At 40.8% G+C, this 15,739-nt stretch overlaps 1 protein-coding gene across 8 annotated transcripts in view; it reads left to right on the plus strand.

The window, feature by feature from the left end:
- The window catches only part of MACROH2A1 (macroH2A.1 histone), a 99,345-nt gene that overhangs the window by 13,715 nt on the left and 69,891 nt on the right, over window positions 1-15,739 (plus strand). For all 8 annotated transcript variants that reach the window (XM_072629892.1, XM_072629891.1, XM_072629895.1 and 5 more), the window contains exon 2: window positions 1,684-1,886. In XM_072629892.1, coding sequence (XP_072485993.1) covers window positions 1,715-1,886 — 172 coding nt within the window. In that variant the 5' untranslated portion in view covers window positions 1,684-1,714. The remainder of the gene's footprint in view (window positions 1-1,683; window positions 1,887-15,739) is intronic.

Genomic DNA, 15,739 nt, shown 5'->3' on the forward strand with positions numbered 1-15,739 from the left:
CCTGCTGAGAATGTGGCTTGATCATGAGAATCTGCTGCCTGCAGCAATCTAGACAGAGGAATCCATCTCCACCCAGACCACTCTGCTTGGTTTTCACCTTCATGAGGTGAAAACTCTAAACTCCAGTGACTGGGGAGGGGAACGGTGGGAGCAGGACGTGGGCTTAATGCTTTGAGGCTGAAATTCACCTGGATTAGATTCTGTTTGCCTTCTAAACAGCAGTCAGGTCTCTTGGTTGGGGTCCTGCCCAAGATTGTGGAGCATCGTTTCCAGAGGATTTGCACAGTCTCATCATCTACCAGCCTCGTCTTTCAGAGAGTGGCTGACTGACTTCCAGGGGCTGGTCCCTGAATGAGGAAATAAAGAGCAGAAGACTTAATCCTAATTTAATAGTTGGTTATTAATATAATAAAAATAACTTCCCTCACACTGGTTCCAGGTACTGAATGCTTTAAGAATACAAACTTAAAAAAATATGAGCCTTCTGTGAGTATAGGATCATAGATTTAGAGTTGGAAGGGCCCTTAGAGATCATCCAGTTCAACTCTTTCCTTTTACAGATAAAGAAACGGAGGCTCACAGAGATTATGCGCTTGTCCAGAATCACACAGCCACTAAGTTTCAAAAGTGGACTTTGAAGTCAGGTCTTCCTGATTTCCAAGTCTAGCATCCTGTCTACTATCCCTTGCTGTCTCTTAGGCTTCAGAGAATTTAAATTATATTTATTCATTTAATAAGCACTTATTTAAGGACCTACTGTAATCCAGGAACTAGGCTTGACTGTAGGGATATAGAAACAAAAGTGAAATCATTCCTACCCTCATGATACCTTATATCCTATTCTCCAAAGGCACACAAGTAGTAAATAAATTAAGCCAGGATTTGAACCCAGTGTGTTGGATACCAAATGTAGCACTTTCCCCTGTATGACCCTGTATCTATAAGGAAGTACAGCAATATTACCTGTCAGTCTTGCTGCTTTCCCCTACTTTGCTTCCCCTCACTGCCTACCTGATTCTTCAGTATCACCTTTAACAGGTTAGAGTGAGAGGACCTAACTGCTATTTCTCTCTAGACTCAGCAAATATTTGGTAGAACCTTCAAGTCTGGGGTAACCATAAATTAAATTTCATAAATTAAATTCCAAATAGACCTTGGAAGTTAGTTCCTCTTGCCACTTAGAACCATAAGCATTGTTAGTCATGGATTTTAAGATTCAGTCATTCTCCATGCCAGTGAAGTCGCTTCAAAATATGTATGGTCAGCAAATAGGTAAGCCCTGAGTTTCAGTTCTGTGTAAATATAATGATTTAATATAAAGCACAGAGAACCTAACAAAGAAATCCAATTTTCTTTTTTTTAGTATACATTATAAAGGCACTTAAGGACAGTCACATCATTTTCATGGTAATATTTAAATGGAATGGCAAATAAAGTAAATGGATGTCATAGTGTCAGACATGGAAAGTGGAATCATTTATTTTAAAGGAGGAGGGAGCAAATTCATTCCAAGAGAATAAAGAGGACTTAAGTGTTTTCAGGTCTAGGTGGAAGAACCAAATCCACAGTCTTTCATTTGCGCAGATATGAGGTAGACTGTTAGTCCATGCAGGCATGTCCTCTTCTAGATGGTCCCAGAATTGGAGAGGGTGATCTGATTGCTTTTTCCCTTTGCCTTTGTAGTGTGCTGTTTCACATCCAGGAAAAAAACAAGATGTCAAGCCGGGGTGGGAAGAAGAAGTCCACCAAAACCTCTCGGTCAGCAAAGGCTGGAGTCATCTTCCCAGTGGGACGGATGTTGCGATACATTAAGAAAGGACACCCCAAGTACAGGATTGGGGTGGGTGCTCCAGTGTACATGGCTGCTGTGCTGGAATACCTGACTGGTGAGTCTGACTCATCTTGGATGTGAAGTGGTCATCCAACAAGCATTCACACCACTATGTGCCCAACCTGGAACTTCCTGGGGGGGAAGGGGAGGAGACACAGGAGAGAAGCAAAAGCACCAGAGTTTATCCACAGATTTACAGTCTGATAGGGGAGACAGGACTTTATGCACAAAGAAACAATCACTGAATAAGACATATATGTTTAAATGTGTGATATAGCACATTTAGCACACATGCTAAAATGTGAAATAGACAAAGGTTCAGGAAAGGGAGATCAGTGTGGGCTGGAGAATTTAGAGAAGTCTTGCAGGAGGAGGTAGACTTGGAGCTGAGCTTTGATGGATGGGGAGGATATGGATTGGCCCAGAAAAGAGAGGGGGAGGGCATTTTAGGCTGAGACAGCAGCATGAACAAAGCCACAGAGATATGGATAAGTGGGATGTATTTGGGGGACAGACTATTTATGTGGAGTAGCACAGGGGCATGTTGAGATAGTTGGAAAGAATGCAATTTAATGAACATCTCTTTAGTACCTTCTATGGGTGAGCCTCTGTACTACAACCTGGAGATTCAAATGAAGAATGCAATCTCTGTCCTCAGAGAGCTTGCAGTGTGGATAAGGCACATGCAAAACAAGGATTTTACAAAGGAGGATGTGGTTACCACAAAGGAGAGCTCCAGACAAAATGACTGAAGAAAATTTGAGGAGGGATGGAAGAGTAGGAGTCTATTTAGAGAAAAGGATTCCTATAGAATCCCACTAGTAAAAATTAAGCTCCTTGCGGTTGAAGATTAGTTCATGTCTGTCTTTTTTGTATTTTACATTATTTTGTCTGGTCCTGTGATTTCCTTAATAAGGGGAACTCTTATCAGCTAGTACAGATGAGCAACTGTTGTATAACTCAATGTCTTAGAGACTGGCCATGGGAACAGAGAGGTTAAACTCACTTGTCCCCGCTGATATGTATGTGAGGCAGAACTTTGACCCAGGTCTTTTAGATTCCAAGGCTGTTGATTATATTTTGCACAGAGTAGGAACTTAATAAATGTTGATTAAATGTTTATTGAACCATTAGACTCAACAAGATGAGGTTTAGGTTCCTCAAATATAATACACCTAGTTCTTATGGAATCATGTTTTTGTTGTCCCACTACTACTACTTTTGGCACTTGGGAAATAAGGCAGAACTGTCACATATGCTAGTGCAAACCAGATCCTATATAAAGTGCCCAACAAGGAGTGAGTCAGACCCTCTAGAGATGATAATCTAGGGGAAAGAATGTGGCAAAGAATTGGGAGTTAGGAATTGCTTGGAGAGTCATCCCATGTCTGAAGGAGGAATCGTTTTTGACTTTCTTTAGAAGGGGTCATGCAGTCTGCTCAAATACATCTAGTGATTAGAAATCCACTACTTTTCAAGGCTGCCTATACTCTGAACTTCCATTTTCTCATCTATTATAGGGGCAATTATTTTTGCAAACAGAATATAGAGAACTGGCTTTGGGATCAAGAAGACTAGACTTTCGGTCTCACCTCTGACACATACTATCTGTATGACCCTGCACTCTCTAAGATGCTAAGTTCCTTATCAGGCACTGATCTACATTGATAAAAGGAGGTATTTGGTCAGAACTCCTACCCCAATGAAATTATAGGCCAGGATGAAAAAATAATGCAGTTCCTCCCTCACAGGGTTATTGCGAAGGGCACACATTCTCATGCATAAATGCTTTGAAAACAGTCAAATTTTAAATAAAGAAGATTATTAGATTGGTCTTATGACCTTGGAGATCATGTAATTCATTACATGATCCTCCCATTTTACGGTGGAGGAAACAGAGACTCAAAGAGAGCAAAGAACTTGACTCAGGATCACAAAGTAAGTTACCTAGAGGTCTAGAGTGAAGAGTAAGGCTCTAAGCACTAAGTACTGAGCAGAGTAGTGTTAGAGTGCCTTGTATCCTGCAGCAGGATACTTTCAATTCACTTCAATTAAAAAAGCTTTTAAAATCTTATTTTTATTGATAGCTTCATCTTTACATCACCTTCATTTCTGAACATATCTTTCCTCCCCCTACTCAGAGACCCATCCCTTCTAACAAAGAATAAAAGAGAAAAAACCCAGTTGTGTCAAACCAACCAGGGCATCAAATATGTCTGCAGTATATGTAATAATCCACAACTTCCCTCATTCTCCCTATTCCTTCTGTAAAATGGGTACACTAACATTTGCTTTAAAGGTTTATTTTGAGGATCAAATGAGATAGTCTGTGTCATGCACTTTGCAAACTTTAAATTGCTCCATTAGGTATTAGTTAATATTATTAGTTATTATAACGAACCATATGCAGAGTATACATGTATAGAGTAAATATAAAGTAAATTTGAGCAGCTAAGGAGCACTCACAAGTGTAAGACACTAGGAATGACCTCATGTAGAGTTAGGTCTTCCTGCTCAGTTATCATTCTGTACTCTTCTTTCATGCCTAGTTCCTGGGTACCTAGTTATGACAGAGAGCAGTGGTCATCTTGCAGTTGTGAGGGGGGAGGAGGGTCATTGTTTAATGAATGGGCTTCTGACATTTAGAATCCTGTTATATTCTTTGACTTTTTTTTAGTGAGATTTTGGAATCCTAGGTTAAGGAGGGTGATGATTCACCTTCAAGCTTGCCTTTTGAATTCCCTTAACCAGAATGAAAAGACAATCATAAATTTGGAATTGAAAGGTAGCTTGGAGATCATCTAATCCAACCCCCCCATTTTACAGATGTGGAAAGAGGCTCAAAGAGATTAGTGTTTTGAGTTCCCTCTCAGCCTGCTCTGTCATTTTAGAGTCATTTAGTTTTTGCTTCAGTGAGAACACTTTCTTTCAACAAATATTGTATCTATTATTTGCAAAGCCCTGTGGGAGGATGCAAATGAACAAGACCCAGTCACTGTCCCCACAGAGCTCTTGGTTTAGTGGGGTTTGTAGGGAGGGCTTAGGATGTGAACACAGATAAATATGCTATAAGGCAACCTGTGGCATGTCGCAAAGGAGTGATAAAGACAAGAGCTTTTGGAATATAGAGGAGGGGGAGGTCACTGACTATTGGTGTTATTAGAGAAGGTTTCATGGAGGAGGTGACATCTTGAAGAATGGGCATGGGGATGGAAACAAGGAGGAATGAGGCTTCCCAGGCAGTGAGAGGACAATATGAATAAGACACCCAAGGGAAGATAAGGCTTCAGCAATTTGAATGGCGTATGAAATATATTCATTATAAACACATATTAAACACAAAGTATGCTGAATTACTATTTTGCAGGAGATACAAAGTTTAAATAAGCTGTTCCTCCTTGGATTTTACAGTCTCATAGGGAAAGATTTGTTAAAGTAACATACAGTACAGCATAAGTACACAAAACAGGAAAAATAGCTGACATTTAAATAGCGCTCTAAGGTTTGTAAAGCACAGTACACATATTATCTCATTTGAATTTTGTAAGCAACCCTGTGAGATAGATACAGGTATTATCCCCATTTGGAAGTGAAGGAACCAGACTGGAGAGCTTAATGTGCCTGTCATTATGCAGCTAGTAGGTGTTGGAGGCAGGATTCAAACCTGTGTCCTTTCTGACTTCTAGCATGTGTCTGCCTTGTGAAGTTGGGGTGGGGCCAGGAGAGAGGATCGTTGAAGTATCATAGAGGACTTGGTTCTTGAGTTACACTCTAAGGGTGGTTTCTTTTAAAACTCAAGCTACCTCCTCTGAAAATTTCTTTCCCTTATCACCTCAACTCTAAGGGATTTTTCCTTTCTTTGTTAGACAAAAAGGGAAGGGAAGATGTTTCAGGTATAGGGAGCCTTGTGAACAAATGCTTGGAGGCAGGAGAGTACTTAGCATGTTGGAGGCAGGAGTTTTGATCCCTCTGGCTGGAGCTCCGACGTTGTGGGAGGAGAGTATTATGAGATAAATATGGAAGGTTTAGGTGTTACCCAGTTTTGTGAAGGTCTTTTGAATGTTTTAAAGGCATTTGAACTTGAATCATTAGGCAGTAGGGAGCTATTGAAAATTTTAAGCAGAACAGTGACATGACCACATGTGTGTCGCTGAGTCTGTTTGTATGATCTGCGCTGCTTGTATGATCCTTTGATCCTATGGAAGATTATTTTGGCTTCAGTATAAGGGATGGATTGGAGAAATAAAAATTATAGAATCAACAAGGCCTATAAAGAAGCCTAATTCATAGGAGTGCTAATGATGAGAGTGAGGGTGAGTCTAGAGAGGAGGGGACAGAGTTGGTGGAAAGGTAATGTTGATTGATAGGCCTTGTTAACTGAATGTGAGAGAAGATGATAGAGAAGGAGTTAAGCTAGAGGAAGGTAAGGGTAGAGAGCTAGGTTGAGGATAGATAGCCCATGAAGCTAGGACTTTGTCCAGTCATCATTAGTAGGGAGCCATTGTAGGTCATTGAACAAAGAGGTGACATGTGCATGTATTCCCTGACTTTGGGAAGATTTCATGGGGAGGGAGAGAGACACAGAGACAAAGAGAAAGAAAAAGAAAAGGGGAGAGGGAAAGGGAGAGAAGAGACAGACAAAGCCGGGGAGAGAGACACAGCATACAGGATAGCTTGGATAGGGGGCAACTAAAGGCTTATGCATTCAGAGAACGTTCGGAAGCCTTAGTCTACCATGTTGTCCACTTCTTTCCTGTGTAAGATCCTTTGGCAAGCACAGTGAAAGGGCCACTTTAAGGATCATTCTGGCTCCTGCTGAACAAAAATGTTAGTCATCTAGAATCATGCAACAGGCTGCCTGTTGTTAGTGGTATCATATCTGGTATTTGAACTCTGACTCAAAATGTAGTGCTTTCTCCATTATAACACATTTTCTGCAATACATACAATAATAATGGGTAATAATAGGTAGTATTTTAGCAACTACTATATGCTAGGCACTGTGCTAAGAGCTTTATACATTGTATTTCATTTTATCCTCATATGAACCCTGGAAAGTAGGTGCTGTTATTATCCACTTTTAACAGTTGAGGAAATCAAAGTAATAGAGGTTAAGTGACTTACCCAGGGTCACATAGCTCGTAGGTGTCTGAGATTTAAACTCAGGTTTCCTGACTCAAGGCTTGACATTGTCTCCACTGCCACTAGCTACCTAGTGGGAGATTTGTTAGGGGAGGTTTCTTAGAAACCTTCTAGTCTAATACTGATATGTACTTATACTTTTATGTACATATTAAATGTCAAACTTATTTAGTCCAATTGCAGATGAGGAAATAGAAGCCCGGAGAGATTAAATGATAGGCCTCTGTCTAAAGTGAATGAGAGTGGGTTGAATGTTGGACTTAGAATCATGCAAGACTTGAATTCATGTCCCATCTTAGTCATTCACTAGCTGCATAACTTGTCACTTAAACTCTCTGAGCCTCAGTTTCCTGAGCTGTAAAAAGAGGAAAATAATTCCCATAGCAATTACCTTATTCACTTCATTGTGTTACCACAAGACTCAAATGAGATAATGTACATGAAGCTCTGTGCAAACTTTAAAGCCTGACATGAATACTAGCACTTATTAATTGTTCTTCAGAGTCAGACAGCATGGTGGCCAGGCAGAAGGTGTGATAATAGAAAAATCAAAGCTTGGACAGGGTAACCTGGAGAATTGCAGTGGTCATCTGAGCCCTCCTGCTGCTGTTGGAGGAGATGAGTGCTGCAGTGAGGGATTCTAACTCGTGGAAGGGCTAATCTTGAACTTGTCAGGGAAGAAGATTGGAAATGTGAAATCATGGTTCAAACAGATAGCAGACTTGAGATTGAGAGCAACAGGGTCATTAAGGAAAAATAGACTCCATTCTCTGGATGTGTGTCATTACTATTGGTAAGTCTTGGTCTTTGGCCTGAGCTGAAGTCTTTAAGAAGAAAAGTTGAAGTCTCAAAATGTAGGATCATAGATTCAGCTCTGAAAGGGAAGACCTTTAGAGTCATTGAGTTCAGTCTCATTTTCCTGAGGCCCAGACAAGTCAAGTGACTTATCTAAGATCACATAGACTGTGTCAGTGCTGGGAGGTTTTATCATTGGTTGAAGGTATTGGGAAAACCTGAGCATGCTCCGTAGAGGTGTAGCATGACTGAGTCAGGATGAACTGGGTTCAGGTCATTCCTCAACATCCTGTGTGACCTTGGTATGTCTCTTCCCCATATTGGCTTTAGTTTCCTCATCTCTTAAAAAAAAAAAAAAAGGTTTTCACAAAATGGCCTTTGAGGTCCCCTTCAGTTCTCCAAAATGTTAAGAATCTCTTCTACACCAATGAAATCATAAGTGTGGACTACTCCCTCCAAAGAAACAAATACTACATAGGCAGCTTAGTGGTGCAGTGGAGAGTGCTGGGCCTACATTCAGGACTACTTGAGTTGAATTCTAGCCTCATACACTAGCTGTGTGACCTTGGGCAAGTTATTTAACCTCTCTTTGCCTCACTTTGCTAAACTGTAAAAAGGAGATAGTAATAGCACCTACTTCCCAGGTTGGTTGTGAGGATCAAGTGAGATCATTTTAACCGGCTTAGCACAGTGCCTGGCATATTGTAGATGCTATATAAATGCTATTATCATTATGTTCTTGCTGTTGTGATGGGTGACCTCTCTAAACCTTAACCAACTTTTGAGGCTCATCTATTAAGTTATAGATTAGGTGGGATCTGCATCAGAAGAGGAAATTTCCATATAGATCTTTAATGTACATGTTCCCTCTCTATAGTTTCTTTCAAGCAAAAGAATATAGTAGAAACAGCAGTGTGGCCTTGGAATCAAGAAGTACTTGGTTTTGGATCCTGCCTCCTTCACCTACTAGTTATGTGACCCAGGGCAGATCATTTCACTGAACTTCAGTTTCTTCATTTGTAAAATGGGGATCAAGACAGTTGACTTGAAAGAAAGTCACACTGGTACTCTCTACAGAATTGTAATTTACAAAGTTGATATATAGTAGGAACTAACACCTTAGTCAAGTACTTTTGTCTATCTAGGCCTTGATTTACATCATGCATAAAATGATGGTGTTGGACTGGATTCTAAGATCTCTTTCAGCCCTGACATCATACAATTCTAAAATGGAGATTACTGATTTATAAAAATGGTTCATTACGGTACTTTTTGACTTTCAGGTGAAAAATATTTCCCTCCTCTGGACCTTCTCCCTCCCCCCACTCTGTAACCAGCTGCTTTTCCTTGGATAAACTTTAGTATTCATTTGTAAAGGAAATTAAACTCCACTGTTCTCTTCTTTCCTCTCCCCTTGTATAACAAACCTGATCATAGTAGCTTTGGTGAAATTCTGCATCTTAATCATCAATTTTTGCGGGCCTTTTAAGATTCCATTGGGGAACAGAAATAAATGACCTTTCTTATCCTCTTTGCACATTAGGCCAGCAATACACAGTTTGCTTCTGGTATGTCTGAGTCCATCCAAGATGTATAAAAGCCATACCACGTGAGCACCATCATAGAATTGGATGTGCAGAGTTTGAAGGAGCCTTAGAAGACATTTTGTCCAGTGACCTTATTTTATAGATGAGGAAACTGAGTCCCAGGAATTTCAGTGACTTTCTCAGAGTGACACAGGTAGTCAGCATCAAACTCCGCAGTCCCACTCCCTGTACAGCCTAGAGCCAGGGCTAGTCATGTCCCTATTTAAAGCATCCAGAGAATGGTTGCTAATAAATGGTGCTCTAACTGTTGAAAGTTATAGAATGTCATAGCTAGAAGGGACCTTAGACCACAGAATGTTCAAGTGGTAGGGAGCTTAGAGACAATGTAGTCCAACTTGCTCTTTTTACTGAAAAGGGAACAGGCTTGGAAAGAGGAAGTGACTTGTCTAATACACATACCTAGTCAGGAATTGGCAGACTTGGGACTCTAGCAAAAGTCTTTTAATAGTTATTCCTTCCACATTGCTGTTTTCCCCATCGTGGTTTTGACATATTGTGGGTTGGCATAAGAAATTGAATGGGAATTTTTTGGGAGTTTTGCAGGAGCCACAGATGACACATGAGGGCCGTCAGATGACACAGAGCCTATAACCAAATACTTAACCCAAAGTTTACTATAAGGTACTGTAGAAACTCCATAAAAGAAAAATTCACACTTCTTCTCTGGTATGAAGGGAGGGCCAAAAAATTTAGATTGCAAGGCACTGCTCCCCTAATTTCCATGATGTGGAAGGGGTAACTGTACTCACTGTAGTACTTTTCTACTACATCATCTTCATGCTGTCCTCCCAGGGAGTGTGCCCCCCACAAGTGAGCTCATGCTGCCTCTCAGCTAGGACAAGATGGAGGCAACTTCAGTAAGTTCCAAGTGTTCTCAGTGCAGTCCTATGAACTGTCCTTGGGATGCACACAGGTCAGCCAAGCACCTCCTATGTGTCTGCTTTGAAACCTAGCCCTAAGGGAAGGGGGAGTGACTGAAGTTGAAGGACCTGGTTTTGAATAACAGCACTGCTGTTTATTACCTATGTGATTGCTTAACCTCTCTGCTCTTCTTTGTTTTTAAGATGAGTGAGTTGAACTAGATGACCTCTAAGGCCGTTTCTAGCTCCGTATGACCCTGTGAGTCTATAAACTGTTGCTAGCAAAGTAGATGTAGTTATAACCATGTTATAGACTCCCTAGAAGAACAAGAGGGAGGAATGAAAAGGATATTTAAGAGCTAGGGATGTTGGGTGACATAATTAAAAGTCTCGCTCCTGGAGGGATCCTGTTGAGTTCTCTTGGGAGGGGCAGCAATGTGAACTATGTTTGTTGTTCTGTAATTTGAGGCTGGGCATCTGTTTCTCCTCTGGTATGACTGGGCGAATCATCTGTCTTACTTGAAAGGAAAATACAGCATCTGGAGTTGAACCTGTGTCTGGTGACCAGAATGCACCCTTCCAGAAATCCTAGTTACAGATGGCTCTCTAGTCCCAACAAGCCCTATCCTCTCAGATTTTTCCCAGACCTTTCCCCATGGAATATGATCCCTTCATATACTGTGCACTATTGCCCATTTCTCTCAGTCACATTTTGGTGTCTTACTGCCTCAGTGGCATCTGCACCTTTCTCACATAATTTTCAGGCTTATGTTGCTTTTTTCATGTCTTTGTTCCTTCAGAACAACAAAGTTCAGTTTCTGTGGGCAAGCAGGGACAATTGAGATGATATTCAGAGCTGTAGTCCTGGCCCTGGTGGTTCCTTTTATGGGTCTCTGCCCGCTCTATCATCTCTGCTTCATATTCCCCTAGGTAATTGTTGTTGTTTAGTCATTCACTTGTGTCTATTTGTTATCCCATGGATGACGTCCTTGTCCTTGGGGTTTCTTGGCAAAGATAATGAAGTGGTTTTCCTTCTCCTTCTCTAGTGGATTAAGGCTGGTTAAGTGACTTGCCCAGGTTACACACAATAAGTGTCTGAGGTTGACTCTTTTTTGCAACATGCATCAGAAAGCATGTTTGGCTTTTAAGGGAAATGGAACATTAACTTTTCTGTGTTGTAGTTGAAAGAATATTGATAAACACTGTAACTTTAGGCAATTCACTTCTCATCTTGGTCTCAGCTTATTCTTTGTAAAATGGAGGTTAATAATGCCAATCCTGCCTCTCTCCCAGGATTGGAACTGTAAAGTACTGCATAATGGTAAGCTTTAATTATGCTTATTGTTAATATTCAGTAAGCACTTGTTAGAAAGCATGGGAAGTATGAGTTTGTGACTTGCAGCCTGACTGACAGCTGTTTGAATTAGTCCTTCAGTACTTATGTCTTGAACAGGTGCTTAGGATTAAGAGTGAGCAGGGCTCGAAATTGGTTTAGCAGAAAGAGAATCATGAGTCTTAGCATTGGAAGGGACTTCAGAAAACGTCTAATCTATAGCTGAACATAAATCCCTTCTGCGAAAAGTTTAAGGAGTTTACTTGAAGACTTCTCACAAAGTGGGGGAGCACAGAATCTCCAGAGGCAATCCATACCACTTAGATGCAGCATTAATTCTTGGGAAGTTCACTCAGTAACTGCCACCTTTTGCCCTTTAGGACTGAACATGATGGCTCTTGGAATGCTATTTTGTCCCCACCTAATCTCTTCTTTTCTAGGCTAGATATCTCCAATGTCTTCCTTCCTCAGCTAGGTAGTTCTCTGGAAACTCTAGCTTTTCCTCAGAAGACAGATGTAGCCTGACCAGGGCAGAATATAACAGGAATATCCTAGGAATATAGATTCAGAGCTGGGAAGAACCTTAGAGATCAAATGGTCCAGTCAGTTCAGTTTACAGATGAGGAAACTGAGACCCTGAGTGGTGAGGTATGTAATCCAAAGTTACAGCGTAAGTGCCAGAGTCAGGATCCAAACTCAGATCCTTGGATTCCAAATCTGTCACTCCATGTTGCCCACTACATCTTCTTTATCACTTCCTTTGCCTGGACAGTGTGTTTTTCAGCGTAGCCCAAGATCTCATTAACTTTTTTGGCTGCCATTTTGCATCGTTCACTGTGTTTCTCAAGGAGAACTTTAGAAGTTCTGTTGTAAGCTGTATAAACCTTTTCAGTGAGTTGAATTTGTTGTTTTGTAAGAAAGCCCAGCACTCTTTAGCAGTGATCTTCTCCAAAGGATGCTATATATCCTAAAGGGTAAAGAAAATATGCAAGCTGGGTTTAAACAGGGTAATGCATCTTACCAGTGAAATGTATATAAGGAATGGTGTAAGAATAATGGATTTCATTATTATAAGACACTCCAATGTGAGGAAATGCCCTCTGCCAATTCAAATTGGTATCTTCTGATACTCATAGTCTTAGATGCTTAGAAGTTAAATGACTTGTTCAGGGTCGCAGACAGTGTATGTCAAAGATAGGAAGTAAATTCTGTGTCCAGTCTTCCTGACTTTAAGTATAGGTGTCTGTCCACTAAACCATAACAGATACAAAGGGCATATCTGACTGGAGATACTACTATCATAGTGCTAGAGGGAGAGAGTATTGATGGGCAGACAGTCTGAGTGCTGCTGGGCTGCCCCTGAGAACAAGACGAAGGATTCTGTTGGGTGGATCCATGGTAGAAGATTTACAGGAAAACAAATAAGAATCACAGGTGATAAAAAGACATAGAAGGGTTGTGATTTTCCCAGTTGAGGTAGTACCCACACTAATGAAATCATGAAGTCAGCAAAGTATCAAGTGTTTAGTAAGTGTGTGCTGTGTGCCTACCACAGTGTTAGGAATTACAGGGGAGATTGAAGAAGAATATGGTGTGGGCTAAGTTCTTAAGTAACTTCTAGTCTAGATGGGGCCACACATAGACTTATGAGTTAATTATGACAGTATGGAATTAAGTGCTAAATTAAATCTAACCAAAGCCAAACTGCGCAGTTTGTACAGTCAGCAAGAACCCTTGTAGGTCAAAGAGTAGACAGAGTCAGGAAAATAGAATAGATAGATAGGGAAGTATAGAGAAAATCAAACTGGATTTGTAGTCAAAGGTTCTGGATTTCAGTCCTGGTTCCCTTCCTTCTTGTGTGATCTTGGGCAGGTCACTACTCTTAGGCTTGTTTCTGCATTCTGTTACGAGGGCTTCACCCACATGACCTCTGATGTCCCTTCCAGTTCTAAATCTGCAGTAGTATGTCACTAGGATTTAAGAATCTGAAACTGAAAGGGATACACAGTTTTGGAGGCAGTGTATTACACTGCAGATAGTGACGGATTTAGTGTCAAAGGACTAGGGTCAAATACCAGCTCTGTCCCTAACTTCATATATAACCTTGGGCTTACTTAAGCTCCTTAGGCCTGTTCCTTCATTTGAAAAAATTTGGGGTAAGGAGGATTGGGGATGTGGACTACATGACTTCTAAGGTCCATTCCAGCTCTAAAATTCCATGCTTCTCTGATTCATTCATCCAACCTGGACATTATAGATTAACCTGTGAGTAACAGGATGGTTAGGGAAATCTAGTACCAAGTTGTAGGAGAAGACCAAAGCTCCACATATAAAGAGCTGGGTTTTGGTGTGTCTATTTTGCATGCATGCTTTCATTCAAGGTGTATCTTACCATAAATCAGTGAGAGGCTTTTAAACAGATGGACCAGATGACTGTGTAGCCATGTGACTTATTTTAAAAATAAACAGACCTAAACTTGTATATCCAAATGAATGCCGTCCTCTTGGGAGGCTGCATACTCCTTTCTGTGCTTCTGACATTGCTTGGACTACATCTGGACTTGTTTTTAACCAAACATGCTATTACTAGCCCTGTCACATCATTCACCAGTCTTGATTTTGAGTGACTTTCAGCTACTTCCACAAATCAAATTCACTCCTAGAGGGGATTTGAAAATATTGTATAGAGATTCCATCCTGTGCACCAATGTCTAGGTCTCAAGGTGGGTCAGGTACCTGAAGAATGAGACTGGAGGCCACCACTAGCATGGAATAGCGGTTGCTGGAGCCTCAGGCCAGAATCCAGGCCATTAGAGACTGAACATGGGAGAAAAGTGGCAGGCTTCCCCTCCATAATTCTCCAGGCTACCTTGGCCTGGCTAGGCTGAATTTAGGGATGAAGAGCAAAGCCAAAGAGGCTTCTGCCATCCCATTCACTCATTCATCAAATATTTAGTAAGCAATTATTATGTGCTGAGAACTGTTCTAAGTATAGGGAAATGTAAGTAAATCATAGCTCTTGCCCTCTCAGAGTTGACAATCTAGTAGAGGGATAATACATATACTTATGTAAATAATTACATTGTATGGTTTACTCTCAACCAAGAAAAATTATAACTACATTAGAGGGATATACACAAAGTGCTTTGTGAGGTCTGAGGGGAAAGGTCATTGTTGACTGGGAGGACTAGGGAAGGTTTCATGGAAGAGCTTAAACAATATATAGAGTTTGGATAGGCAGAGTGGAGGACGACTAGAAGCTCACATAAGCAAAAGGCATGGTGGGGATAGGGTAGAGAAAAAGCAAGTAGGTTTCAGTGGGAGACAAGTCCAGTTGGGCAAGATTCAAGGATTTGGGAATCAGTGAGCCATAGTAGTTTGAGTGCTAAACTTGGAGTCAGAGATTTATTTCCTGCCCATATTACCTTGGGCAAATCACTTTGGCTTTCAGTTTCCTCAAGTACAGAATGAAGACCAAGGTAACTTGCAACTCTAATGATCTGTGACATGCTTTGAAGGCAGTTCACAAAGTTGAGTCTAGAAAAGAACTAGGGTAGTAGCACTAGAATAAGTGTATGACCCCTAAATGGACTATTTTTTACTTTAGAGGGACCAATGCTTATTTAAGCCTTTATGTGCCTTTTGCATATTCCCCACACTGTGCATTTCTGGTTAAAATTTCTCATTTTTGGTTTTGTTTTTTGTCTTGTGTGAACATTGAATTCGCCTTATATTTTCCATTTAGCTCCTCCCTTACCCTTCTTTCTGTTTGTCCTTCCTGTGATTTTTCCCTAATCCCAACCCACTCTTCTTCCTTTCAGCATTCTGCACTCTGTCTTCTCTCTTACATTAACTACTGAACATAAGACTTCCTTAATAGGAGCCTAGTGTCCTTGGATAACAGAAGTTTCTTCTACAGCTGTCTGTAGTTAATTGACCTGAGTAATGTGTATTTTTACACAGCCGATTCTTGACCCAGAGAACAAAAGGTGTCCCTTGGGTGATCTTCCAGCCACTTGACAGACTGGATAAGGTATACTTTGGAGCCTGATTTCATTTTGCAATAAAACACCGAGGAAAGGTATAATCATTAAAAATACACCTTGAAGTCTGGTCTAAGCTAATAGAATGATCTTCTTTATTCCACATTTCAGCTTGCTTGACTTCTGAT

This window comes from Notamacropus eugenii, chromosome 1, assembly GCF_028372415.1.
Source record: "Notamacropus eugenii isolate mMacEug1 chromosome 1, mMacEug1.pri_v2, whole genome shotgun sequence".
In the NCBI taxonomy this organism is placed as follows: domain Eukaryota; kingdom Metazoa; phylum Chordata; class Mammalia; order Diprotodontia; family Macropodidae; genus Notamacropus; species Notamacropus eugenii.